This window comes from Sparus aurata, chromosome 13, assembly GCF_900880675.1.
Source record: "Sparus aurata chromosome 13, fSpaAur1.1, whole genome shotgun sequence".
Taxonomy (NCBI): domain Eukaryota; kingdom Metazoa; phylum Chordata; class Actinopteri; order Spariformes; family Sparidae; genus Sparus; species Sparus aurata.
In genome coordinates this window covers 32,069,125-32,096,728 of record NC_044199.1, presented here as the reverse complement: position 1 = coordinate 32,096,728, position 27,604 = coordinate 32,069,125, and the positions used below count along the sequence as shown (strand labels likewise).

At 42.4% G+C, this 27,604-nt stretch overlaps 1 protein-coding gene across 7 annotated transcripts in view; it reads left to right on the top strand.

Annotated features, from left to right (window-relative positions):
• The window catches only part of dbn1 (drebrin 1), a 123,659-nt gene that overhangs the window by 82,502 nt on the left and 13,553 nt on the right, over positions 1-27,604 (top strand). For 5 of the 7 annotated variants that reach the window (XM_030437457.1, XM_030437456.1, XM_030437453.1 and 2 more), the window contains exons 2-8: positions 18,092-18,147; positions 21,551-21,663; positions 23,633-23,722; positions 25,310-25,453; positions 25,585-25,662; positions 26,079-26,230; positions 27,117-27,174. In XM_030437457.1, coding sequence (XP_030293317.1) covers positions 18,092-18,147; positions 21,551-21,663; positions 23,633-23,722; positions 25,310-25,453; positions 25,585-25,662; positions 26,079-26,230; positions 27,117-27,174 — 691 coding nt within the window. The remainder of the gene's footprint in view (positions 1-18,091; positions 18,148-21,550; positions 21,664-23,632; positions 23,723-25,309; positions 25,454-25,584; positions 25,663-26,078; positions 26,231-27,116; positions 27,175-27,604) is intronic. The other 2 variants (XM_030437455.1, XM_030437454.1) reach the window with 2 other exon arrangements.

The following is a 27,604-nucleotide window of genomic DNA, read 5'->3' as shown; positions in this document are numbered from 1 at the left end:
TAGATTTACAGTCTTATACTGCGAGTCTTTTGTTTATATCTATATATCTATATCTCTTTAGTTAACTTGTTTCTCTACTTTTAGTTTCATATCATGGAAATGTTTTCTGCCTGGGACCCCGAAAGAGAAATGAAACCTCTTGTTTTGGGACCAAAGCTTCCAAATGTCCTTCTTCTCAGTGTTGCCGTCACTTCTCTGTTTCATTGTGCTGGTTTCACTTCAGGCTGTAAATATTTTCACTTAAGGTTTCGTCGTGTGAAGCAGCTTCTTTTCTATTAAACTCTTTGTTTGATTTATTCACATCTCTTGTTCGTTCATAACAAGGTGACCTTCTGCTATGTCTCTATTCTTTGCGTTTTCATCCACTTTTGCCAAATTAACTGGTTATTTGCAGAAATCATAATTATTTCGACAATTGACAAAATGACGCGCCGTCTCTGCTATTGTTTGAGTTCTCGCCGCTCGTTCAAACATAACAAAACAACTGCTGATCCAGGCAGAGCTCCTTTTTTTTATAAATCAGTTGAGAGTCAGCCCTTTTTTCCCCAAATCTCAACACTACAAAGGAGCCGCTGCCAAACATGGAGACAGACAGCGAGACGAGCGGTAAGCCTGCTGGTCTGCTCACCAAATTCTTGAGTATTGATGGAAAATGTTCCCCTCAGTGATTCTGCTGCCTCAGCAGCGACTGGTTTGGCGAGATAATTCCACTTCTCCGTCTGGTGAATCTGTTATTAGCCATGTAGGACGGTGGCAGGGATGTGCAGAAATGTCTGTCAGATATAAAGAATATATTCATACTGTAATTCATGTTTGTACCAAAAGATCTTGTTTGGAAAAAGCCTCTCTCGCCCTCACACAAGTAGAGTTTGAAGCTCAGAGTATGAATATAGCAGTACAATAGCTACTTCTGCAGATAATATACTGCTCGTGGATAATAGACGGTGTTTTTGGAAGCGTGGTTCAACATTTGGGCCACATCTGTTTTCAGAAGTGGGATGTAGATCTTTGTAAAGCGCTCTTTAAAAACACCACCCTCGGTCTGTGTCTCTGTTGCCGGGTAAAAGCTTGTGTGTCAAGCCGCAAACGTTGATTCAGTTTGAGATGTGACCGCTGGGTAACCCTTCTACAGAGCTGTCTGTCTGTGTGTGCGCCGGTATTGAAAGGAGACAGTATTTCTGCTTGAAATATATTCCAAAAAAAAAAAAAAGGCAGCCTGGAAGCAGGAGTGGGTGTAAAACATGAATCCTTTAATGGTTCTGGCAGAAATGTGTCTGTTGTGCTGAGTATCAGTCAAGTGTCGTAAGCTGTCAGCAGATCTGGTCGCACTCTTAAATATTACGTGTTGTTTGATCGGATCGTTTCAGTTTTAGACTACATTTTATTTGGGTAAAGCTCTCGTACAGCCAGTTTTCTTAAATGATGAACAATAAATCTCACAAACGATCAAAGTACATCACATCATTTAATCATCGAAAACTTGAAACAACTCCAAAACCTTTTACACTCTTTTACACACTGTTTGTTTTGGCTGTTTTTAAGTTTATTGTTATGTGGCGACCTCTAGTGGCCATAGTAATGATAACAACAGCAAAGGAGGAGTTCAGGTGAGATACGGTGGCATAGAGAGTTGACAAAGGCCGCACAGCGTGGCTGGTTGGGTCAAACAAACAGGACTTTGACCCAGGAGAGTCCGATATTTAGTATTTTAACTACGTGACGTAGATAACTAACGTCACGAACATGAAATAACCTACGTTTTGAACATCATACATTGCAATGTTCATTAAATTACAAAAGTTTGTTCATGCGACTGTATGCTTTTGTCTTGAAAACCACCACTTGTCTTTGGATAATGATCGTATAGTTCCCACTGAATAAGTCCTTTTTGGCATGTCTTGCCCATCGGCGGCCATCTTGGCATCACCCCCAGGCAGTTATTTGGGGCTAACATGACGAGGCCTCTTTGTGGAGAGAGTCATAATGCGAAGTAACGTCGTCATCTCATCAAACCAGAGCACTTATATAGTCCCAGCTTGCTCGGTCATCTCGTGCATTCGCGTTACATCCTCCTCTTCAAAACTGTCTCAAAGAGATTGGCTGATATCTTTCGTATGATGACGTGTTACATCCCTGTCACACATTTCAAATAATAAACACTCTATATAACACTTTTTGTTGCCATGTTATGTTGTTATGTATCAGACTTTAGTATTAAACACATTTGAGATCAACCACAGAAAGCAGAATATGAGCTCCGACCAAGAACGTGACTAAAATATGTTTTTTAAGCCGAGAAATTAATAAAAATGGCTGCTCCGTTTACGGCTGTATTTGATGTTATTTCAGCTGGAAGTGGTTTGGATTTTTTAATTTTTTTCATTTACGCAGGCTGTAAATAACTGAATACCAGGTTAATTTCCACCTCTCTCTGCTCCACACACCAGTGAGATGATATACTCAGGGGAAGCCATTACCAGAGACTTCTTCCTCCCCTCATTATAATTTAATGCAGCTCAGACTCCTGCAGACTCACGTTCAGACCATCCTTTTGTCCTTTTTCTAATCCTTTCTTCTCCTCTTGACTCGCTCCAGAAAAATACTTCTATATTGTTAATTTTCTTTGCTGTCTGCCCTTTGACCTCCCACTGTTTGTGAGATAATGTATCTGTGATTCTGACTACTAAGGGTTATTTCTAAGGAGGCGTTATAAATAATTCATGCGTCACTCAGGATGAATCGTTAAAATTCCAGCTAGCGAGTTCCCGTTTGAACTCCTGTACCCATGAGCTAATTCAGAGGGGGAATGTTGTCATTATCGCCATTTGGGATGTTAATTATTAATCGATCAATTAAGAATTTAACTGATTAGAGATGTCTTTAAAGAGTATCTTAAAATGACAGATTACAGATACTCTCTAACAGTGGCAACTTGCTCGGCCACCACCTCCAGCTCATACACAGCTAATTAAAGGGATATTCCGGTGTAAGTTTAATCCATGGTCTAAATCACCATGAAACTGTGTTAGACTCCCTCTCGAGAGATCAAGTTAGCAGACCGCTAATTTACGGAGTTTTATCAACGTCAGAAACGACCGCACGACAATGGATCCAAATATAAACCGCCACCAAAAAGCCACAAATAATGCTCAGAACAGCACCAAACTTCAGCAACAGTACAAATAGGGTCTCAGCACATAGTCCGGGGCATCTAACCTCCGCTAGCTTAGCTGGATTTCTACTGAAAAGCTGACTAAATTTACCACTCTTCTGCAGCAGCTTCCTGTTGACGGGAAGTCCCGACGAGTCGATTACCGAGTGCAGTAGAGTTCCGCGGCTCATGGATGAAAATGTATGATTATGACTCCATGGAAAAGCAATCAAAGTTCATATGTGTCTTACCTGCCAGTTTATAACAGTTATTATCGAGAGCGGACAGGGAAAAGAACGGAATTGAGCATTTCTAACCACACTCGGTAATCGACTCGTCGGGACTTCCCCGACACAGAAGCTGATGGAGGAGAGTTGAAGTCTGTTTTTAGCTTCACAATAGAAATCCAGCTAAGCTAGCGGAGGTTAGATGCCCCAGACTATGTGCTGAGACCCTATTTGTACTGTTGCTGAAGTTTGGTGCTGTTCCGAGCATTATTTGTGGCTTTTTGGTGGCGGTTTATATTTGGATCCATTTACTGCAGTGTATTGTTGTCGTGAGGTCGTTTCTGAGGTTGATAAAACTCCGTAAATTAGCGGTCTCCTAACTTGATCTCTCGAGAGGGAGTCTAACACAGTTTCACGGTGTGTTAGACCATGGATTAAACTTACACCGGAGTATCCCTTTAATTAATTTAATGATATTTCTTGCAGTGGTGTTGACATTACAGGTATGACATGTACAAATGTACAACTTCACATCTCAGTCCTGATATTTACGATTAATACCCAAGTCTCTATCAGACCGTCTTCTGGACTGCACTGAGCATTACAGCCTCATGGTGGCGCTGTCCTGGCTCCACATTCCTCTGCTTGTTTTCCCATCACACCTCTCACACTCGTGTCTAAGTCGGATTTGGACATTCCCAGAACACGAGTCACGGCTGTTCCCCCTGAAACATTACCCGTAACTCTCCGTCCTCGTGTCTGTCTGCCTCATTTCTTTCACATTAAGTCACCACGAAGGTTTCTTCCTCTGTAAATCACGCAACGTTATCCGACCACAGGCATAACAGTCGTTGCCAGCATGCTTAATCATCCCCCATAGTTCTCTGTGTCCCGTCCCACAATGCTCTCTGTCTGCCTGCTTCTGTCTTCACAGCTCTTTGTCTGCAGCCTCGGTCTCTGTAGAGTCTCTAACCGCACATATTTCTTTTTCCCCTCCGGCCGTTAAAAAACCCAGGAGTCCTCCACAACCCTCAAACCCCGAGGATAAATATTGGATTTGTGTTGGGGAACAAAGCGTGCCTCGCTTTAGAATTCGGGTAAATAACCGAGAGAAACGCGCTGCGCAGCGTATCCGAGTCTGTTTTTGCTTTTTGTCCTGACTAATTACATGCTACTAGTTCAACATGGTGTGTTTGGTTTTATTACACAAGATTCATTTCATGCTCAGTGTCTCAACAAATGTCTGTGGGAACTTTAACGGAAATTATTGCCACATTTTCTACCGCATCTGATATAATTCACGTCTTTTGTGCTCACACGCTCCTCTGTTCATGTTTCATAGAGCTACAGAAGCAAAAAACCGCGACTTAGGTGAATGCATAACGCTCTGTTTCTTTTATATATCTTAAGCAGATAATAGTACAAGTTGAGGTTTGCTCCAGCTGGTTTCACCTGTTTTTAGGCGTGTTGCCATAGAAAATGCTATGTTTTAAGAAATACGTGTGGACAGGGGCTTAAATACAGAGAGGCTAATGAACAAATGAAATCGGATATACACATAAACAGCGCAGCAAAAGGTACAAAGACAGGAAGTTGAAAGTTAACTATGACTGCCTACACCGCATCCTAATGTCTGTACGGTTTGGGACTAATTAATTGATAGTTAATTGATATTTGGAAACTTCAAGCAAGTCCAACAACACGAGACTTAAACAACCAGCTAATATCACGTACTCGTCCAACGGCAAGAAGTTCAACTCGGCGTCTGTTTCGCACGCCAACAACACACATGTCTAATAATTCCAGCTACGACTAAATCATTTACATTTCTTTGTCATAGTAGGTGAGGGTGATGCACCCAAATGCTGGTCGCAACCCGCCATTAAAAGGAAAAAAGAAGAAGATGGAGTAACTAGCTAGATCAAGCAAAATCAGACGAGAGTGATTGTCTTTTCTCTTTCTTTTTCTCTGTTTAGCTTCTGTCTCTTCATTTTCGGTTTCATTGCACTCGTTTGGCTCTAGAGTCCATTTCAGCCGCACTGCGGGCCTGAAAACCAGCCGGAGGACATCCGAGGGAAAGCCAGGAAACATTTCATCCATGAAAAGCGATCCAGTTTCGCCGCAGTTTCTACAGAAGATCGTTCACACTTATCCAAGTTACACAGTGCAAACCAGGCGTTTAGTGCACAAAGTCAGAATAAAAGAGGAAGTCAGTGAACCGTCGAAGTGATCCGTGGCTGTTGTTTTATCTTACAGTAGTTGTTTTCATTTCTCAGTAAACTTTAATCTGCTGTTTCTCACGAGTTTTGTCTTCACCGACTCAGGAGAGAGGCTGAAAGCAGCTCACAGCAGCAGAAAACTTTCTGGCACTATTCTTGATATCAGCCGTTTGGTGACGTGCGTCCAGCAGGCCTGAAAGAAGAACGAGTGAAGACGTATTTCATTTTCCACCACCCGCCGGAGCCTTGAGGGGGTCAAGACCTTAAACTCTGGCAGCTTTATTGCCTTGTTCTGTACTCAGACTGTGGTTCCTCTCAAGACTCCTCTAACCTCTACAAATTGACAAATTAGGCCAATTTTCAACGGGCTGTCATGGCAACTGGTGCATTTCCTCCACGCTCGACGGTTTAGAATGTAAAACTGATTTAATAAACCCACAAATTACTGAGTCTTTTAAAATGGTTAAATCCACATTAATGAGTCCGTGCTGTTCTCAAGCGCTCGCTTCAATGATCCTTCGAGAGCGAGACGTAATGTTCAAAGTTGAAGAGTTCCTGAAGTGATTTGTCTTATCTTGTTTCATTACTTTCATCGATTGTATCTGCAAGCATGTGGACAGGTCGTCTTTCCCTGGTGTTGATAAAGCAGCGCCATGAAATGTCACTCTGACACGGTCGGTTGTGGGTGTACAGATCTCTGAGATACACAAAATAATAACCCGGTCCCTAGAAAATAGCTGTGTAAGCTGTGTTAGCTTGTGCTCCAAACTTTACTATCTCTTTACTGAAGTTGGACTGTAGCGCTCAAGACCTTGTAACCTCTGGCAACGTCACGGCTGGATGTCACCACATCATTACTTTGAGTATCAGCCTTGTGCACTTACAGGCCACAAGCAGCTGGACTTTGGATTGAGTTGAAGGCTCATAACTAACTAAATAACTAAATAACTCATTTTACTCCATGCTGGATTCTGACCGATATCCCAGTTGGTCGATATTTCCCAGTCGCAGATATTTCGTCGTATATGTCATCTGATGTGTAACACCATCCAGAAAAAGATGCTTGTGGTAGTTTCATTGCACTGATGTCATGTTTGGACTACATAGTTTATTGCTGGATTGTAAACATCCTGCTTTTATAAAAATACAAGTGCTTGATAACAACATTTCAGGGATAATTGCAAAACATTTAAGAATATCAATGTTTTTATTGATAGTATCGTGATCAAACGTGGCAGGTTAGACCCGATATCGCTGATGAGACAGACGAACAGGAGACTTTGAGGGACAGACGTCTTCATCAGAAGTCGTACAACGTAGATATGTTGGGTTTTAGTGTGTTTCTCCATCATCTCCCATAGACTTCAATACCGCCGGCACCACAGTCTGGCCCCAACGCAGGATTCCTTGATGTGTGTCCTCGGTTGATTCCAGGAAATAGCCACTGCCGCCTACCAGAATAACTACCAGGTGTCCAAACACTGTATTTTAGCAAACTGCATGTCTCTCTGTTTTGAATTGAAGCACCAAAATAAAGAATTGCTCCCATGTTGAACCTCAGTATCATTAAGGCATTGAAACAGAAATAGTTTAAAGGAGATTTTGTCCCAAACGGAGAGCGCCGAGCTCTATGACCCACCTGAGAGCAGCTGAAGCCCTGCAGAGGGGCAACACCCAGCAGCACCATCTGCAGGTCGGGCTCAACCGCACTCAAGTGTGGAGGTTTATCAGCTGCAAGTTACTGCAGGTTGCAGGACATACTGTGCGTGATAAGATTCAGTGGATGCTGTCGGCGTGTTGTCGGGTGTTTGTCTTGTGAAATGTGACACCACCGTGTTTCTGTACCCTCCTGCTGCTCACTCATGTGAAGGAGAGTCCGCTGACAGAGGTCAGTGCATCAAGTCTACACATCCTTTTAAGTTGTGAAGTCACACACACGCACACACAATGCATGCATTGTGTGTGCGTGTGTGTGTGTGTGTGTCCTCGTCGCTCCCCTCGGGTCACAAACTGCTGTTGCCGAGATAATGGTGGGGGATGCTGCCCGGTTGCCATGGTGACACTCCCCGCAGGGGGGATGAGGTGGTTTATCTTGGCAACCTTGTGTGTGTGTGTGTGTGTTGTTTTTTCTTTTTGTACAGCTCCAAAGTCAGTTTCCTGCATGCAGGAGGTGGACAAAATAACAGGAACAGCTTGAAGGGAGGCGAATGTGAAGCAGCTGTCGGGGTGAAACGTTTCCACTCCTGACTCTTCGGCGTCGTTTCACCTCTTGAACACGACGTTTTCTGAAGGGGAAGATTTAGTTTACGCTGTCCTGTGTTTGTTGAGACTGCCGCTCAGAGGTGTTTATTCAGTCCTGGTTCATCCTGTTCCTGCAACTGAGATTTAAATGTGCTCACTGCCCCTCCTCCTCCCTCCTCCCTCCTCCCTCCTTCCTGATTCTGTTTATTAATCTTTCAAAAAATAAGTATCTTTATTTTTTGAAATCCGCTCTGTTAGTTGCCTCTTGGTCCTGAGAATTTGTGAGTTTTGAGTGTGTGACACAGCACGAATCAGCTTTTCAGCTTTCAGATTAAAAATAACTCTGGCTCTGTCGCGTCTTCCTGTTGAGACTCCTGTTATTTTTAATGGACTGGGAGAGATGAAAAGAGCCGATTCATGATCAACAGTATCAGATATCATTTATATTGTGTGAGTGAGTGAGTGTGTGTGTGTGTGTGTGGAGCAGACATCAGATGAATGTGTAAAATAACTGTTCAAAGATACAAAACCAGGTTTATTTGTCTAATTGAGCCTTTTTTAGCTGAGGCGAGTTGAAAACACGTTTAACGAGCGATATCGTTTAATTTCCGTCTTCACTGTTTGGAGTTTTTCCTCAGTTTGTTCTTCTGCGTCTTGAACATGACACCATGTAGGTGACAGTGTATAACACGGAAAATAAACGTTAACATCTTGGTGGCGCCACAAGATAATAAACAGATCACACACACACTCACAGCCTCCTACAGTAAGGAGCAGATTAAAGAATAAAACTGTTGTGCCGCCTCCGGTTAAAAGCTGTACAGTGATTCTTCTTTCTGCACATCAAAGGTAGCGTGGGCACACACACACACGCACACACACACACACACACACACACACACACTATACTGAGTTCATATAGACTATATATAGTATATTCCCCATATGTGGTCGTTTTGAGGTGAGGTGACTGAAGGTCGTGCTGTGATTCAAATAATTTCCATATTAAATGAAACGTTCACTGAACTGTTTCTATAGATGTGTGGACTGTGTGTGTGTGTGTGTGTGTGTGTGTGTGCGTGTGTGTGTGTGTTTTAGGGACGTGGCTTTCTTCTGTTTGAACATTTAAAAAATGTAATAATAGAACTGTTGCCCTTCACGAGTGCAGAACAGAAATAATCATGACAGATCTGAAAAGTCGTGTGAGGACGAAGTTCGATTTGATGCCACGGATGTTAAAAAACTGCCTGTTTGCTAATAAAATCAACATTAAAATCAGAGTGTCCACATGTCTCGCCCCTCGACAGCCATCTTGGTTAGTGTAGACTAAAAAGTCCAGGCTTCTGTCTAAATGAATGCAGAGGAAGAGATATAATTTCACTGTCAATGGTAACTGAGACATAAAGAGGAAGAATCTGATTTTAAAAATAAAAGCTTAAATAGTTCATTGCCTCAAATTAAGGTTTAAAATACCTTTTTCCCTGCAGGTTATTCTTCTTTTGACACACGCTCATCCTCCCAGAGCACCTGAACAAATACTGTGATGAAAAGAGTTTGACTTTCTTTGATGCGGTTAAGAAGTCCATCGTGAATCTCAACTGTGCGCTCCTGTCAAAGCAACAATGAGATCGACTTATTTCTTTCCCAGTTTGGATGACTGGCTTTGAAGGGGCGGGATCTGTGTCATACAACCGCCATCTCTTGCGTTGTGGTCCGTCTCTGGAACAACAAATAATACCTCTTTAACACTGGTCAAAAATCCCACTTAAACCCGCTAAGATCAGGCTTTTGTGTGTACCCTCTGCATTTAAACCCGGGTCAGTTGACGCTAAATTCTGTCCCAGAAGTGATGATGTGCTATCAACATCCGGTGGTGCCGCGTAAACATGGAAGGACTTTGGGATTCGGTCTCTTCAGGACATTCCCTTACTAGACACAGTGTTGGAGGTGGAGGTGGAGCGGAGCCATAAAAGCTCAACTTCCCGGCTGTGAAAATACCCGGATCGCCCAACCGAGTTGGCTAACTTCCGGTTTAGCGTCCAGCTAACTTGAATCTTGAATAATATAATTGTGCAGCTCTTCTAGACTTTCCAAATGTTACTGGACCAAATTCTGACAGTGAAACGAGTCATTTCGAGGAGGTTGTGGCGCTTAAAAGAATGTATCCACCGTTTTATAGATGCTTCTTCCACAACGGGTCTTTAAATCACAGACCTTGCCTGCGGGAAGTGGGAATGGAGTCAATACACGACCTACGTAAAGAAACCGGTGTCGACCCACTAATGTTGATGGAAAAGCGGTAAATGGTAACTTGTATCTGAGTTCTTCCTCCACTTCTACTTTCTCTGGATTTGTTGCTCTTTACTAGTGAAATTGAGAGTCATTATTCCTACAGCCACATGAGGGTTTTATCACTTCACAGTGAACACAATATAATTTCCGTGCACTTGTTGAAACAGCTGATTAAAACGACCTCCTCGCGGTATCATCAGCTCGTTATTCAGGTGAGGCAGGCAGTTAATGACGACTTGGGTCGTGTTTAAATCACCGGTTAATTCAGATGTGACATAAAAATGCATTGTCGTCCAGAAAACGGTTTGAAATGTGAAAGAACAGCTTGTTCTCTCACCGCTGTATGGATGAAAAGATGAACCAAACTTGTGTGAATGAGACCCGACTCGACCTCCAACTTTAATTAAACGGGTCGTCCGCAATCCTTCATCACTCTGATCTTTTATCCTCCTGCTGGATGTTTGTTCTCCACCTCTTCCACCTCCTCCTCTTCCTTTTCTGTCTTTTCTATTCAGTTATTCATGCACTCAGATCTTTTACTGAAGTAAAACCAGCAATACAACAATTTATGAATAATATGTTAAAGTCCTGCATTTAAAATTCTGCTTAAAGTGACAACGAGGAACTTTTAAGTGTTTATGAAACAGACTCTGATTCCTCTGATGGTTATAAATGACCTGCAACAGTGAACAAGACCATCAGAGAAAAGACTGATGTTTATATATAGTTGTTATTAACACCTGTTGCTCAGGTCCGATCAAATATATCACATATAAAATCACATATCAATACATTACATCATCGTCATCCATCCTCTCTCTATCTCCAGAATCATCAAAAACTAAAAGTTCTTCGTGTTAACATCAAAATAAACTTAATTTTAAAGAACAGCCCATTTCAGATTAATGTTTATTATGATGTTGTGTTGTAATATTTGATGTCTTCATCATTTTAATGTTGTAAAAAAAATTTTCATTAACATTTTACATTGCGCTGTAATAATACAGTATTTATTTTATTAATTATCCTTTGTATTATTAATCTGAATGTGCTAAGAGATCAAATAAATGTGACAAAGTGACAAATGTACTATATTTCCTTCCGAATTAAAGAAGTAAAGTAGCAGTAAATTGAAATATTCAAGTAAAGCGCCTCATAAATGACCCTAAAGTTCAGTACTTGAGTAAATATACTTATAATATCCACCACAGAAATCCTTTTATCCAACAAATCATCACCATCATTTTTGTTTCGACTCTTCTCTCCATTCCGATTCTATTTTCTTGTATTTTTTTCACTTGTTCTTTTTCCTTCCTTCTCTTACGTGCCCAGCTGTGCTCACACACACACACACACACACACACACACACACACACACACACACACACACTGAGCTGTTTCTGGGTCATGAGGGCTTTATATGAATAATAAACAGCTGTCTGCTTTAAAGAGAATTATTTATAGGGCCTCTCTCTCTGTTTCTCAGTATCTCTCTCTCGATCTTAAACACTTCCTCTTCTTCTTCCTCCTCATCCCCTTTTCCTCCATCCTTCTTATCCCCTGCTGTCTTTATTATCTGTCGTCTTTGTAATCCCTGACTTTTGCTCTCTTTATTTTTTACTCCATAATCCCCCCCCTCAACCTTTCATTGAGGATTTCGCTTGTCTCCGTTACAGTTTTACTACACGCTGTCATCAGCGTACACAGATACTTCTACGCCTCCGTGTCATCGACAGCTGTGGCTGGAGGCGTTCTGTTTTTGGATCATCCATCCCTCTGTGTGTTTCATTATTATGAAGGCGATTTCTTAAGAACATCTTAAAGGATGTTCTTCAGATCTGGAGCAAATGTCCACTTGGACTCAAGGATGAGCTGACAAAACCAGGGCTGTCATAATATCACATGTCAAGATTTATTGCCATGTGTACAAGAAAGAATGAGAAAGTCTTAACACGTCGTATTTAGGGAGGTGTGACTGGATAAAGAGCTGGAGGAGGGTCGCACGAAAGCCTGAAATGACAGCTGACAGCAGAGACCTGATTGGCTGATAGCCAAAATCTGATTGATTAAATGGAGAGAGTGAATATGAAACGTTGGGAGAGAAGTGAATGAAAAGATAGTGTTTCTGATTGCTTTGTATCTATCTTTAACTTTGTTTTCTGTGTTTTCTTTGTTTGTCTCTCTTTTGGCAAATACATTACCCTCAAAATCTGAGTGTAGGAGGTGGAGAAAGAGTCTGTAAACAAAAAGAACAATTACTCAAATATCAAATATCTATTTTAAGTCAAACTGTATGAGGAGTTAAGAGTGGAGATGTCCTGCTATTTGGATACATATACATATTGAAAACAGGCTGAAGACTTTAATACCTCGGAAAATGACATTTAAGACTCTTTAATACTGTGTAAGATGCTGATCAGTGGAGTTTAGCTGTACAGTGTGAGTTCAAGCTGTAAGAAGTTCAAACTCTCATGAACGTTACTTTTGGTTGTCATGTGTTGTGACATCAGCCAACGTGTTCAAACGATCGTTAAACTTTAAATGATGTGGAAAGAAGTTTGCTAAACACGAGGATGGATAAACAGAGCTGATTGCAGGTGAAGAGATTGTTTTACTGATGTTAAGAGCAGAGAAACCAGACGTCTGATATCGAAAAAGACAAAGAGAAGGAGAGAGAGAGGAATACATGTTTTGGAAGCAGAGGGTGACTCTGCAGAAACCGACGGGATGGAGGGAGGGAGGGAGGGAGGGAGAGGAGGCGCGGTCGGCAGAAAGTCAGGAGGCCAGACTATAAAGCTTCAGGCTGAAACAGTGTGAGGTCATCGGGACTGAGTCCGGCTGGTAATACCCGCCACACACACACACACAAGCACACGCACATGCACACGCACACACACACACACACACACACACACAGGCAGCTGCGACAGAAACATCCTGTTCTCCAGGATTACATCACAGTTTACATACGCATTTACAAAGTACGCATTTATTAAAAAAGCACAAAGACTCATAATGATGTTAGTTTAGAACATTTAAGTATCGCAGTTTGACGATGACTTTTGCGTGTGGTCGTCACATTTTTTGGCTTAATATACCTGCTTACAGGCTGGGAAACGTCTCCATGCCTTGTTGAAAATATCCAGTGGTTTCACGCTTGGAAATGTTAACACACCATCTTGAACAGTGGTCTCTGGCTTGGCTGCTTTCACGCCTAGCTGTTAAACTGAAGGTGCAACTCACAACCCAAATATTAGTCAGTGCTCTGAACCCTCTACCATCTCTACTGGTTAACAATAATACACAACGTGAGGTTTGACTTTCAAAATAAAGCTTGCTGACAAACATATTGTGACATTATGACTTCTGGATTGTTATAAACGTTGTCAAACACACAAAGTCACAAAAACAACTCAGTTAAGTTTAGGAAAAGATCAAACTTTAGGTTAAATATCTACATTCAGTCGTGTAACTTAACTCACATAAGTTATGATATTTACTTACATTACATGATGAAGTCACTCACACTACAGAAACTAAATCAATCCAGTCGTTGGCAGCAGCTCGAAGCTTTCATGCTGATTGAGAGTTTGGTGAAGAGTTTTATTGTAATAATATTCTTCAATAATCTACAGTGTGCACTGCTCCGGTTGATAATCTCCTTTTTAAATCCTGATAGATTAAAGGGTAATTTCTCTAGCCTCAATCGCAGCATGAATTTAATATGGAGAAAAATCCATTTTGCTCGCCGTCTCCTCCTGTTGGTTCTCAGTTTCCACAGTGATTTGATGGAGAGTCGGTCGTAAAAAATACCTTTTATTCATTCAGGAAGAGTTTCAGTTCCCTGATTCTCGTCCATGTGGGCTCGTGTTCAGACATCATGTCGACTTTGAAGCACAGAAATAATATTTAATAACTGGAAGCACATGTTGAAATCCTCTTTAACTCCACACGACCCTGCAGATGGCCGGTGATTAAATCAAACCCACTGAGCGTTGCTACCTGTGATGAGAGTAACTAAATACATTTACTCGGCTTCTGTTTCCATTTATTACACTTCTACTTCACTACATTTCAGAGGGAAATGTTGTACTTTTTTACTCCAGTGTATAATTTGTGGGTCATTCAAATGCCAAACGTAAAAATTTAGGGTTGGGACAAAATATCGATACGGCGATACATCGTGATACTTCCACCTGAGATACGATTATCGATACGGTGGCGCCAAATATCGATATTTGAATTAAAACATGCAGCTCATTGTAATGATGTCACACATGAACAATACAGAATTCGCGCACTTTGCCTTTTTAGAGGTATTTTGTGTTCTTCAGTTAGACAGTTATATTGTCTTGCAATATATCGATTATCGCAGAATCGCTGTATCGTGATATTATCATTATCGGGGGATCGTATCGTAAACGTCTCTTTGTTAGTTATTAGTCTTTAAAGTAGGAGCTACATTTAATAATTGTTGCATTCCTTTGTGTATTCTGATCCAAACAAATCGCTAATCTTTCTAGATTTTTTTGCACTCTGCTGTATGATACCTATTGAGCCTGTTTTTCATTGGGTTCACAAAATGTGCCGTGTGTTGCAGCTCATAATATCTTTGTTTGTTGCAATGTTTAATGGTGCTACTTTGACTTAAATAGTGATTAAATAGTATGATTGTTCTCAGATACTGCCTGTGGCTATGTGTGTAAAAAGCTGTTATGATCAAATAAATGAAATCTATCAAGTATAGTTGAGAAAGTACAGTTGAAATTATATATAATATGTAACATTCCTGCATGAAAATGTCCAGTCCGCTGAGTCTGAGATGTCCTAAAAATGCCACCATACTGAGGATTTCACTAACGACCCTCAGGACAAACTGTCCATTTGTTCCCCACTCGAGGTTTAACAATCGAGAACCCACAGAAAAGCCTCAAAAGAGAAATATGTGGCTTTTGTTGTTGCAGTAAATTCATTCTGACCTGCAGGTTAATGGATTTGACAGCAAAGGTCACAAAGCAGAAGGTCAAACAGTTTTAATCTGGAGATGTCGGCTAAACTGTAATCTCTGTCACCTCGTCGTGACCTCAGAGGAAGAGGTCAGAGGTGTGTGTGTGTGTGTGTGAGGTGTTTGTGTGGATATAATAGATTTTACATAATGCAGTGAGTGTTTACGTGCCTGAATGTACCGTGAATGTGAGCGCTGCACAATGACAATGATGGCGAGGTCGACGGAGGTCAAACTGAGAGAGAGAGCGGCTGTGAAAGTGAAAACATTCGGTCCGGTTCTCACTTCTGTTCTGAGGGTTCTGACTTAGTTATTGGGTTGCAATTAGTCAAAGGCTTCCCACAGTCGTTAATCAAGCCAAGTAATCTGTTTTACACACACACAAGCAGATACAGCAGCTCCATCAGTCATCCTACAGAGCTCCGTAACACTGAAATGAAATCGACCTCTGGTTTTTGTTCTCATCCGTCGTCTTCAGGAAGCAGCTGAGGTCAAGTCGGTCTGTACGTGATGGTCTGAAGCGGCACGGTTGTGTTTTGTTGCAGCTTTGCAGTCTTAAAATCCTGCTAACATTCAAGGTGTTGATACGGAAGAGATGGAGTTTAAAATGGGGAAAAAACACTTGTAAGCTTTTGTTCTGCAGCGCTGAACACACTCGGTTTGTTCGAGAGGGATCCACTCACAATTTCTGATAACATCTACCTCTTGTTCGTGTAGCACCACTACTGTATGCACATAGTAGTGGACGGATGCACTTGTAGTGAGTCAATGTGGTCAAGTGGCTGCTAAATATATGTAAAATCAGAGGAGGAAGTGGAAAATAATAAATGCAAGTGTTCCTCTTATTAACATGTCGGCGTTTGTATCAGCAAACCATTCAGCTAACGATTATTGAAGAGTAATTACTGATGTTTCCAACGTAAATTTATGCAAACAAAGGGACAACCATCTCAATTAATACGAGTACAAAACAATTCACTTTCTAAACCAGCCACTCGATTCCACCAAAACCGTCACGGTCGCGATATGTTCATCAGAGCTGCTCACGGCCGTTCTAGTCAATGCTCGTGTTTCTACCTGCGTCCTGAATGTTTCACTTCACGATATCGACATTAAGTCATAGAGGGATTTATTTGTGTAGCCTACTCACTCGTGGTAGAAGCACGAAAATCAAGGAGGATGTACAAAATAAGCAAAATCTCAGGCGGTCTACTTCATACGTAACGTTACAGACACGCGCTCGATGGAAGCCAAAGGGAAATAAAACTTGTATACGTCAGAAGCGAGCAAGACAGAATCAGTCGAGGACTTCTTTAGGAAATTGGAAAAGCCCTCCTTGGATCAATCAGATAAATGTAGACTGGACAGAAGTAAAACTTTAACAGAGATTGATGGTGGAATTAAAAACCTGGAGTCTGAAAGGCAGCAGGTCCTGATGCTGCTGCCAAATTCCGTCTGTTATTGTTGAAGGTATTTAAGGAGTTTGTTGGATAAGACGGCTCTTCCCCAAACTATGACACAGCCTCAGTCTCATTGTCTTATCGCTGGTTATCCAGATCAGCAACCTTCACTGTGTAATCAATGTTATTCATCAACCCGACAATGTCGAACCAGAACTTTTAAGTCCTTGGATGCACAAAAAGCGTTTGATAGCTCGGTTGTGTTGTCGCCTGACTCGGTTCATGTTGTTTTGGAGCCGGGCCAGTGTTACTGTGAGGTTTATATAATGTTAATGGCGACAGGCAGGTGAGACCAGGAACAGGGGAGCAAAACAAAGTGCCCCCTGGGTAATGCAGTTTATTTTGGGCCGATATGACTTTAGAAGTGTTGGTGTACAAGAAAAAGTCACAGTAGGATAAAGATTATATACCTGCCGCCCGGTTCAGGTTCAGCGTAATGAGCCTGTAGTCATGCTAGCATCTCTTCAAGGCTGTATTAGTAACAATGGTGCTTTACGCTTTAAGCTAATAGTCGTACCAGCGTGCTAATATGCTCACAATGACAGTGCTAACATGCTGATGTTTACCGTGTTCATCATATCAGTTAAGCAGCAGGTTTGTCCATGTAGCTGGTAAATGAAGGGTTGCACGATGTGGATACTCCTCAGCCGAGACTGATAACCGATAGATAACTGATTATTTTATATTTCCGGTTTTTTAAATTATGTTTATAAGCTGCAGTTGATGCTTAGAAAGTCTATAATGTAGTGAGTGTGTAAAGATTCTTCTTCTTTGTATTTATTGAGGGATTGAGAAAGGTGCAAACAGCCACTTACTGTTTCAGAATTTGTAAAGGTTTCACCTCAATGATACAGATAGATATATATAATATACCTAATATCAGGCTGATGTATTGATGCATATATTTTTAGATCACCATTGTTTGTTTTGTCGGCTGCTGAGAGAAGCACATCTAACAGCAGACCTTTCAGCCGATCAATACTTACAAAGTCTTTTTTGTGCTTATCGTGATTAGCAAATGTTAGAGTGCTAACAAGGGATGAGCGAATACAGCATCACCTGTATTTATATCCGTGAGTGGAAGTTGTTGTTGAGGTCCAGATCTGTTTTCTATCACAAGAGGAAGATAATTAATCACAGACGAGTTTCCTTCATCATATTGACACATTTTACTTGGAAACTCAGATTACCTTCACTGGTGAAAAGTACATTATCTGAATTGTTTGTGTCAGCACAATCTCCTGATGCTAACATGCTAAGATCGTACACATGGTAAATATTATATATTTTATGAGCACGCTGATGTTCAGCACTTAGCTCGAGGCGCTCGTGTGACTGTCTCGCTCAGATGATCGGCTGATTATTAAAATGGCTGTAGATGAATTGTTGACGAATTGTTCTGAATGTTTATCTGGAATAAATTGTTTCTCTGCCTTTATAATCACATGATGCTGTAACGTTCGTGGAGGTTAAACTTGTTTCTCTCTGTCTTGCAGGGCCTTGTACACATATGAGGACGACAGCAATGATTTGACACTCGCCTCATCCGGAGGTACGTTACAGCTCTTCTTCATTCCAGTTTTAAGAATCTAATCTCCCCCAGCGGTGACACCTCGCTGTTATTCTCTCATGTGTTAATGAACATGGCTGCCTGTTAACATGTTAGCATGTCGTGTGTTTGGAGAGGGAGGACGGGTTGTAATTTGCCGCTGCAGGCCGGCGGCTGTAACTCTGATGAGCTCTGCAGGTTCTGCTGCCGCTTTGGGGCAAAAATGATTGTCTTCTTTTGTCTGCTGATTGTCAGAGAGCTGGATTCATTATTACTGCAGTTAATGACGCGCTGCATGATCATTACAGTTTAATGAGATGCCTCCATTTCACACACAAACACACGCACACACATCTAACCCGTCCAATATCGGCTGATGATACCATCGCATCATGGTTTGTGTTGTGAGTAAGTTCACAGGAATGATGTTTTCACCGATTTGAACCAGAATTATCATGTTTATCGCACATTATACCATGGTCTGGGGGAATACTCAATTCTGATTGGCTGCAGGGTGTCCATTAATCCCTGATATACAAATTGTCTGTTCATCGCTGTATCAAATCTAAATATTTTATTTCCAGCACTGAGTTCAGTCCGTCAGTCCTTCAGTATCCTCTGAACACCACAGGGTGGCGACTGTAACACACAAGCTGCAGAAAGTTCACTTCCCTTCTAAACTTACTGATACGCGAATAATCTCTCATCCCGTTCGCTGTTCAGCTCTCTGCTTCAGGCTGCGGCCACAGTAACGTTACACACGGCCGGTCATTTGTTCATGAAAATCTTGATATTGATTTGGGGACAATGACATGACTGGTTAGCTAGCTAATCGTGTTAGCTAGCATACTGTCAAATTATATTTATTGTTTGTCAACCGTATGCAATGTTATTGACTTTGAATCTTGCTAGCATAGCGTTAGCTTGCTGGCTCATGGCTGAGCGGACTAGAATATCTCCCGTTGCCAAGTCGTATCTATGGCCCGTCCTATTTACTGGAGGAGTGAACAACGTCTCCGCTGCACAAGAATCTTACGGGAGAGTAATGATTGTTCCAGGTATTAGTCAAACCCTCAGGCGTTACCAGGAAAACTTAGTTATGGCTTGTGAAAAACGTAATATTTTGATTGTAAAATGCATGAAAATATAAATTAATGGTCTTAATTTCTTTTCTTTGGCAGTGACCATGGTATAAGCGGGATAATGCCCTTCGAGGTGTCCATAATCAGGAATTAAAGGCCTCCGCGTCGTCCATTAATTCCTGATTATGGACACCTCGTCGGGCATTATCCCTTACTTATTCCCAACATTATTTCTCCATATTTATGGAAATAACTGAACCTTATTAGATGAAAGTGAAACTACATATTTGAGATGTGTTTTTAAGTCTGCAGTAGGAACAAATGAGCTTTGGTTTGAGAGCTGCAGACAGACAAACGAGAGGCCGACTAACACATTTCTGACGATATTAAAATCCAGAGTGACACCAGCCTCGTGTGCTCATAAACACACCAGATTTAGTGAAGGAACAGGACGTCTGATTGGTTTGTGATGGGAACCACGGCTCATACTGCGAGTCTAATGCGATCATCGATGTAGAAATCCTGAATATGGGATCGCACGTCACATGAGGGGAATAAAACTGGAGCGACTACAGAGAAGTCGCTGCATCACTAATGCTGCAGACATGCGTGATGAAGAGCCGCGTCTGCCAGCAGCCTTTTCCCTTCGTGTCATCAGTGTGAATATTTCAGCAGCGACGGACTGAACTGTAAACCTCCGAGGAACCGACGTGCCTCTTCAGATCAGGGACCAGCAGAACACAGTCATGTTTGAGTCTCCACACTGAGATATGAAGAACCAGATGATAAACTGAGGCATAAAACTGTCAGACTGGATGACTTCAAGTATTCAGGTCGTCTACTGAAGAATAGTAGCAGCACAGCGATGTGAAAACATACTGTACATTCAAAATATAGTAACGTATGGACCCTGACGGAGTTTATTATCTATGATATACAGGATGAATATGTAAAATGTATAATGTTACATCTGGTTGTGTTCATTCAAACAGCTTGTAGCCATCTTAATCTGTCACAGTGGATTATGTTTTACAAACTAGTCTTTAATATATAAATTAAGGCTGCTGCCAACAATTATTCTCATTTTCTTGATCAGTTGATTCGTTGTTTGTTATTAAAATGTTTCTCAAATCATGATGACGTCCTCAAATGTCATGTTTTGTTCACAAACTCAAAGAAATCCTGAAAAATGGAAATGTATGTAATTTAGATGATGATGACTCTGAGTCAGTCACCAGAATAGATGTTGTTGACGTACGTTTCTGCAAATCACTGATGTGTTACTTTACATTCTTTATGTTGCTCTACGCTCCATTCTTGCACAACTCGGTGCCGATGGTCTGGTTTGGTTTAGGCACAAAAAACTCTTGGTTATGGTTCGGAAAAGATCATGTTTTGGTCGCCACAAACACAACTGGAAGACGTTGTGATGTCTCCTTACAAAATGTTGAAATGCCGTCTCGCCGAGACCATCCACTCCACGTCCCGACATGAACGTCAGAGGAGATATTTCACGTATAAATGTGAACGTATCCGTGGTTTGAGGCATATTCCGCCAACATTGTACGCTGGCGACTGGATTAAGGTAGTTTAAAGGTTTATTTTTTATGTTTATCACTATATCAGGGGCAGATTTAAAGGGACAGTGTGTAATATATCAAGTATTTAGCGCCATCTAGCTGTGAGGTTCTACACTGCAACACTCCTTTGCTCACCCCTCCCGTTCTGAAGACGTTGGAGACGTTCCGGAAGCTACGGTGGCCCTGACGGACAAGAAACTCATTTTCAAAATATGGACTCTTTCCCAACAGCGTCGAGTATTTCTACTGATTCAAGTAATGAGGTAAAGATGTAGTTAGTTATTAAGGCTATAAAACTAGAGGTTCCCTCTCAGCTCCGCAGTCAAGCTAGCTCTGAGTGAAAACGCGCTTAGCCTTACTACGTAGTACCACGTGGTGCTTTGTGTCCCTCTCGGCAGTCCATAGTTTTTTTAAAACCAGAAAGACATGGCGGCCTCCATAGAGCTTGCCCCTGCTATGTATATTCAGATAGGTAATTCTTCGCTCAGGAGGATAAGTCAGATTGTTGGCGGAGGTAATTGTACACCAATGAGGACTTACTTATGAACGAAGACGTTGATTTGAGTTAATAAATTACTTAAATCGTTACACACTGTCCCTTTAAGTATCTTTTCTAGTTTCTTTCATGAGTTGATTGATTTGTTTCCAGTCTGTGTGTTTGGAGGTCAACAGAGGAGGACGGAAACATTAACATGACAGTCGTTGTGTTTTAATAATGCTCACATCTGTGGCTGTGTGTGGCAGGAGGCGGTCTGGCAGAGATCACACTGACCTTTGACAACGGCAGGGTGATGTACGGCTTCTGCAGCCTGAAGGAGCCCAACTCCGCTCTGCCACGATACATCCTCATCAACTGGGTGAGTCGAGGGAGCATGACGCAACACACAACACACACACACTCGCTGAAACGTCCTGGAAGGTATTACAGGGGAACACCAGAGTCATTAAGGGTCACAGCACATTTTTAATTGAGCCGTTTGTTTAACCAGGAAGAACCGCGGTTGTGATGCTCTTCACCGTCCAATCACAGAGCAGTCCAGAACAGCAGTTCTGCTATTAAGTCTTCTTTTATTGTGCCTGCTGTGTTATTAAAGAGTTGATTTATTTGGATTTATCGAGGGGTTTCAGGTTTTTAAAAGCCGGTCCAGCTTTGTACTCCTATAATACTGATGGTGTTACAGGACCCAGACTCAGGACACTGCGGCCGGCAGGTAGAAAAACAAAAGGAGAGCTTTGTTAAATAACGCTTGGATGCAGAAATCAAAAGGCTGGTAACAAAACAGGAATAATCCAGGAACAGAAAAAAATTAATGAGTACAAACAAGAGGACACAGGAAGCAAATACATAAAACACGAGGAAAAAACAAGAAACACGGACGAACGAGTGAAGGTATGTTAGAAAAAAAAGGGAAAGAAGACAAAGACAGGAAGTGGAAAAGTAACACACAAGGAACACCTGAGGATAAAACAAGAACAAACAAACAAATGAACAAACACACCAGAGATATCGCCATTTTTACTCCACACATTCTCCTTCCTTTTCCAAACCTGGTGCCTACGTTACCCACGATGCAACTCACCCACTGTGTGACATCACTGGAGGTATTATATCAGATTATGTCCCTGAACATAAACGTAAAAATCATGTCATCAGGCTTCTGACACTCTGTAAACTAATGAGATGAGACAGTGAACAGCCTGCAGGTCCGTCCAGCAGAACATTATGTCGCCTGTCGGGTCGGCTGTTAGAATTAGTTCTGTTTAAACCGAATGTGTAAGAGGATGAACGATGTGAAACGGGAACAGCGAGCGATAGAAAGGTCCGGTAATTGCAGTGAATGGAGGCTGAGAGAGAGAAAGAACGAGACATTTGGGGTTTTTTAAAGAGAGACCGGGAGCAGAGCCAGAGGAGTCCGTCATCCTGCAGCACAGCAACACTAACAGCCAGACGAGCACCAGACCAGAACAAACCGGGCCGGACCGGGCCAGGAATGGACAAAGTGTGCAAAAATGTGCTCCGGATGAAAAGAATTACACCAATAATACACTTTACTGTGCCCAAGTGTAGCACGGACGGCAACATATCAAAGCTCTCTTCTTCTTCTCTTTCTCCTTATTCTTCTTCTCCTTCTTTTTATCATTATCATTCTTCTTCTTCTCTTTCTCTTTATTCTTCTTCTCCTTCTTTCTATCATTATTATCATTCTTCTTCTTCTCTTTCAAAGCTCTTATCAAAGCTCTCTTCTTCTTCTCTTTCTCTTCTTCTTCTTCTCCTTCTTTTATCATTATTATCATTCTTCTTCTTCTCTTTCTTCTCCTTTTTATCATTATCATTAATATTATTCCTCTTCTTCTTTCTCTTTATTCTTCTTCTTCTTCTTCTCTTCCTACTTATTCTTCTTCGCCTTAGTTTCCTTCCTCTTCTCCTTCTCCTCCTCCTCTGTCTTCTTCCTCTTCCTCTTCCTCTTCAGTCCGTCTGATAGATGAAGTGATCACTTGTTCTTATTGACAGATAATTGCTATGAATGCAGATGAGCTTGCAGACGTGTTCCCGTCTCTTTCTCTGTGTAATTGCTGCGTGCTGCGTTTGCATTGTGTGGCTGTGAATGAGTCGTGATTACCGGATCACATGACGCGACCGTTTCAATAACCGATCATGACCGCCGCTGAACAAAGAGGCCCTGATGAGACCCGAACCAGGAGGAGACTGTCCCCGTGAATCTGAGCACGGGAGAGAAAACAGAAAAGAAACACGTGGACGGCTGTGATGTTCTCTGTCTTTAACTTTTATTATCTCCCCCTCCCCCTTTTATCTCCCTCTCTCAGGTCGGGGAAGACGTGCCGGATGCCAGGAAGTGTGCCTGTGCCAGCCACGTCGCCACCATCGCTGACTTCTTCCAGGTCAGCACCACAAAAGTACTACCTATTTATAGATACTCCACGTTGGTGTCTGTCTTTGGTTCTGGAGGTCAAACCATCTTTATGTGTCCATTCAGATCCTTCACCTGTGTAGAAGTTCCAGCACCACACGGGTGAAACACAAGTGAGGGGAACAGAGACGGAGGGAAACTTTCAGCTTCTGGAATAAATAATTAGACACAGTTCAGCTGAAGAACACAGAACAAGAAAAAAAAGATCCTGATCGATCTAAATAATTTAAATAATGATTTGAGATCATCATTTAAATAATGTGCACACTGGCTCTTTAAATGTAAAGACACACACAGACACACACATACACACAAACACACACCATACCACACACACACACACACACACACACACACACACACACCTGTCACTCAGACGAGAGCCGCTGTTTAGAGACATCGTTTGAGTCTTTGGATGTGGAGCTGCCTCCTCCTCCTTCTTCTTCTTCGTCTTCTTCATCTTCTCTTTCTTCTTCTGCTCTTTCTTCCCCTTCTTCTCCGCCTTCTTCTTCCTCTTCTTGTTCTTCTTCTCTTTCTTCATATTCTTCTAGTTCTTCTTCTGCTCTTTCTTCCCCTTCTTCACCACCTTCTTCTTCACCACCTTCTTCTTCTTCTCCTTTTTGATGTTTCTTGATGTTTTGACGTTTGGATCTTTTGATGTGGTGTTGAATGAGACACTGAGAAACTGCCTCCCTCTTCTTCTTCTTCTTCTTCTTCTTCTTCATCTTATTAATTTTAGTCTCTTTCTTCCCCTTCTTCTTCTGATGTGGGGTTGAACGAGGCACCGCCGTCACTACATGACGCTTGTGCGTAGGAATACGGACGTTACGCGATTAAGGGAACCTAGACAGGAAGTAACTGTCCGTCTGATGACAACGTACCGAAAATGTTGAAAACAAAGCGAACACTTAAACAGATCTGTATTTCGTAGGTGGGACGTGTGTGCAATCAGAAAGAGGGTAATTGAAAGCCCCGTCGGTGTGATGGCTGTGTGGGAGAGAGCACTGCCACTTAGTGTAATGACACTTCAACACACACACACACGCACACACACACACACACACACAGAACAAATAAAAACGTCACCTCGGCTTTAATCTTGATCTTTGTATCTACTCTGCCAATCCAAAAATACACACTCAGGTGTACAGGTATGAATACACTGCTGTGTACGACACACACACACACACACACACACACACACACACACACACACACACACACACACACTCGGTGAGTGAGAGGATTTTCATTCTGCTCAGAGAGATTACTTTAAAAAAGAGGTGGTGTTAGTCATGCACTGTAACACACACACACACACACACACTCTCTGATCCTCCCACAGGTTTAATTCGCTGTAGCTTCTTGTTCCGCAGAAAAACGTTCAAACGGCGGATTATGAAACAGGTTTCCATCGTTCTGAGTCTGACGTGTGACGACAGGAGTTTGTGTCTGTTGATGATGATGTCGTTGAAAGAAGTTAATAAAGTTATTTGAACATCTGCTGGTGCTGAGGTGATCTGGGGTTCACACTAACCACCATTCTCCTCTCTCTCTCTCTCTCTCTCTACAGGGGGTGGAGGTCACCGTCAACGCCAGCAGCGTGGAGGACATCGACCCGTCAGCCATCGGGCAGCGGCTGACCAACGGGACGGCAGCGCTGGCGAGCCCGGTTCTGAGCCGCCTGAGAACCCGCGAGGAAGAACACGGAGAGGTGGTACGGTTTATTTACGCAGCAACACGTAGGCAGCACTCACAGTGGAGAAACTGCAGCGTTTCCTTTTTAAAAACCAAGTCAGTGCTCCCAATAGTTCAAGAGGACCGTCCCTTTCTCCTCTCCTGATGCAGGGCACGGTGTACGAGAAGACCAACGCAGAGGTGGAGATGAAGAAAATCAATAGAGAGGAGTTCTGGGAGAAAGCCAAGGTGAGTGTGGCGCAGAGAAGTGTTTCCTCAGAATGTTAAAACCTGGTTGGTGTTGAATAAGAGTCGACGTGGACGCCTGCTGTGTTTGGAGCGGAGTTGAAGTGAAGAACAAAGTCGAACGTCTGCGTCCTCCGGCTGTGTTGCCTTCAGGAACATAAAAACAAAATGTGAAATGACAGCGAGCGTCATGCAGCTGCAGGGTGAGCGTGGATCTGCCCTTCACAGCTTCAGACGCTGAAACTGGAGGTATCGAGTTCAGGATCAGAACCAGATCAATCAAGCAATCGACAGGAAGATAATTAATAAACCAAAAGAGCCACTTATTCTGTTTCCAGCCTCACAAAACAAGACATCCAAAGACGATCGCCTCAGACGTTTGAGCTGATCGTGTGTCATGTTTTCTTTTTTCTCTCCAGCTTGAGGAGGAGCTGAGAAAGGAGGAGGAGAAGAAGAAGGCGGCGGAGGAGCGGCAGCGCTACGAGGAGGAGCGAATGGAGCTGGAGAGGATAGAGCAGGAGAACCGAGAGAAGAGGTACCGCGAGAGGGAGCAGCAGATCGAGGAGCACAGGTGAGGAGCGAGATGCACGACCGTCAGCGCACTGATGGATTAAAAACAGCTGTTCCTGCAGTTCAAGGAAGTACAAGTTCAGACTCTCTTCGAAGGTGAAGGTTCGTGGTCCACAAAACATTTCTGCAGCTTCTCCTGAACAACTGAAGTAGCCGGAGACGTTCACCTGGGGAAAGAAACTGACTGTACGAAGCCATTATTATGTTTTTCCTTTTATAAAACAGTTTAAATCAAGTCTCCAGCTACTTCAGTCATTTAGGAGAATGCTGATTTGCTGCAAAGCTTCAGAAATGTTCTGCAGACTAAGCAACTTCAGTCCAATTTGCTGTCGGCATGAGGAAGTAGCTGGAGACTTGAAAAGGCTCCGTACAGTCTCTGGAAGCCCTGAGATCCCAAATTGATTTCAAAACAAGTTATTTTCGTCCTTTTTAGAAGTGAAACTTTCACTGTAGCTGCTAAGCTAAGAGCAAACCTCATCTGCAGAGGTTGCACGAGCTCGACCTTGTCAAATCATGTTGGGATCTCAGGGATTCAGGAGACTTTACAGCGATCGAGCTGCATGGAACGTTTCAACACAAGTCTGCAGATACTTCAGTCGTTTCGGAGAATGCTGCAACGCTAATTTGCTGCAAAGCTCCAGAAATGTTGAAGAAACTTAATCCGATTTTCCGCCAGCATGCGGTTGACGAGATAATGACTGAATTTCTTAAATTTTTTGGGTGATCTGCTCCAGAACCTGCAGGAGAATGAAGCTCTGACTGCACTCGCTCTTAATAAGAACTGTGACGAGAATGTTCAGACCTTTTCTGATGTTGTGAAACCTGTTTTTAGCCCCGCTCATCCTGGTAAAGTATAATTTATAGTGTGTTTGTGTGTGTGCGAGCAGGAAGAAGCTGCTGGAGGAGGAAGAGGCCAGAGAGAGGTTGCGGAACCAGAGCACCATCGTAAGTTTCTCTCTTTGGTTTGTTGGTTTTGTTTCCAGTGAAATCAGAGATTAGATGACACATTCTGAGATGGCTGAGATCCGACCACACCGGCACAAACACACACTCACTCCGCCGTCACTTCGACATGAAGACGTCGCCTGCACGTCTCTCTTTGTGTGACGGCGGAGGATTGTTTCTGAGGAGAGCGATTACACGCTGTGGTTTATTTTCACAAGCAGACATAAAAACTATTGGAGCGTCCCGCAATCAGCTGCCTGCTGCGTCGTAGCACACTTTTGATATTTCCAGTTAATCTCCCGAACATCTTAAACTCCGTCCTGCTGCTGAGCTCACACACATCAGTTAATGACTCGATCGTTTGTTACTAACGGAAAAACAAAAGAGGAGATCATTGTGTCAGAGATATTCTACACAGCAACACACCTGT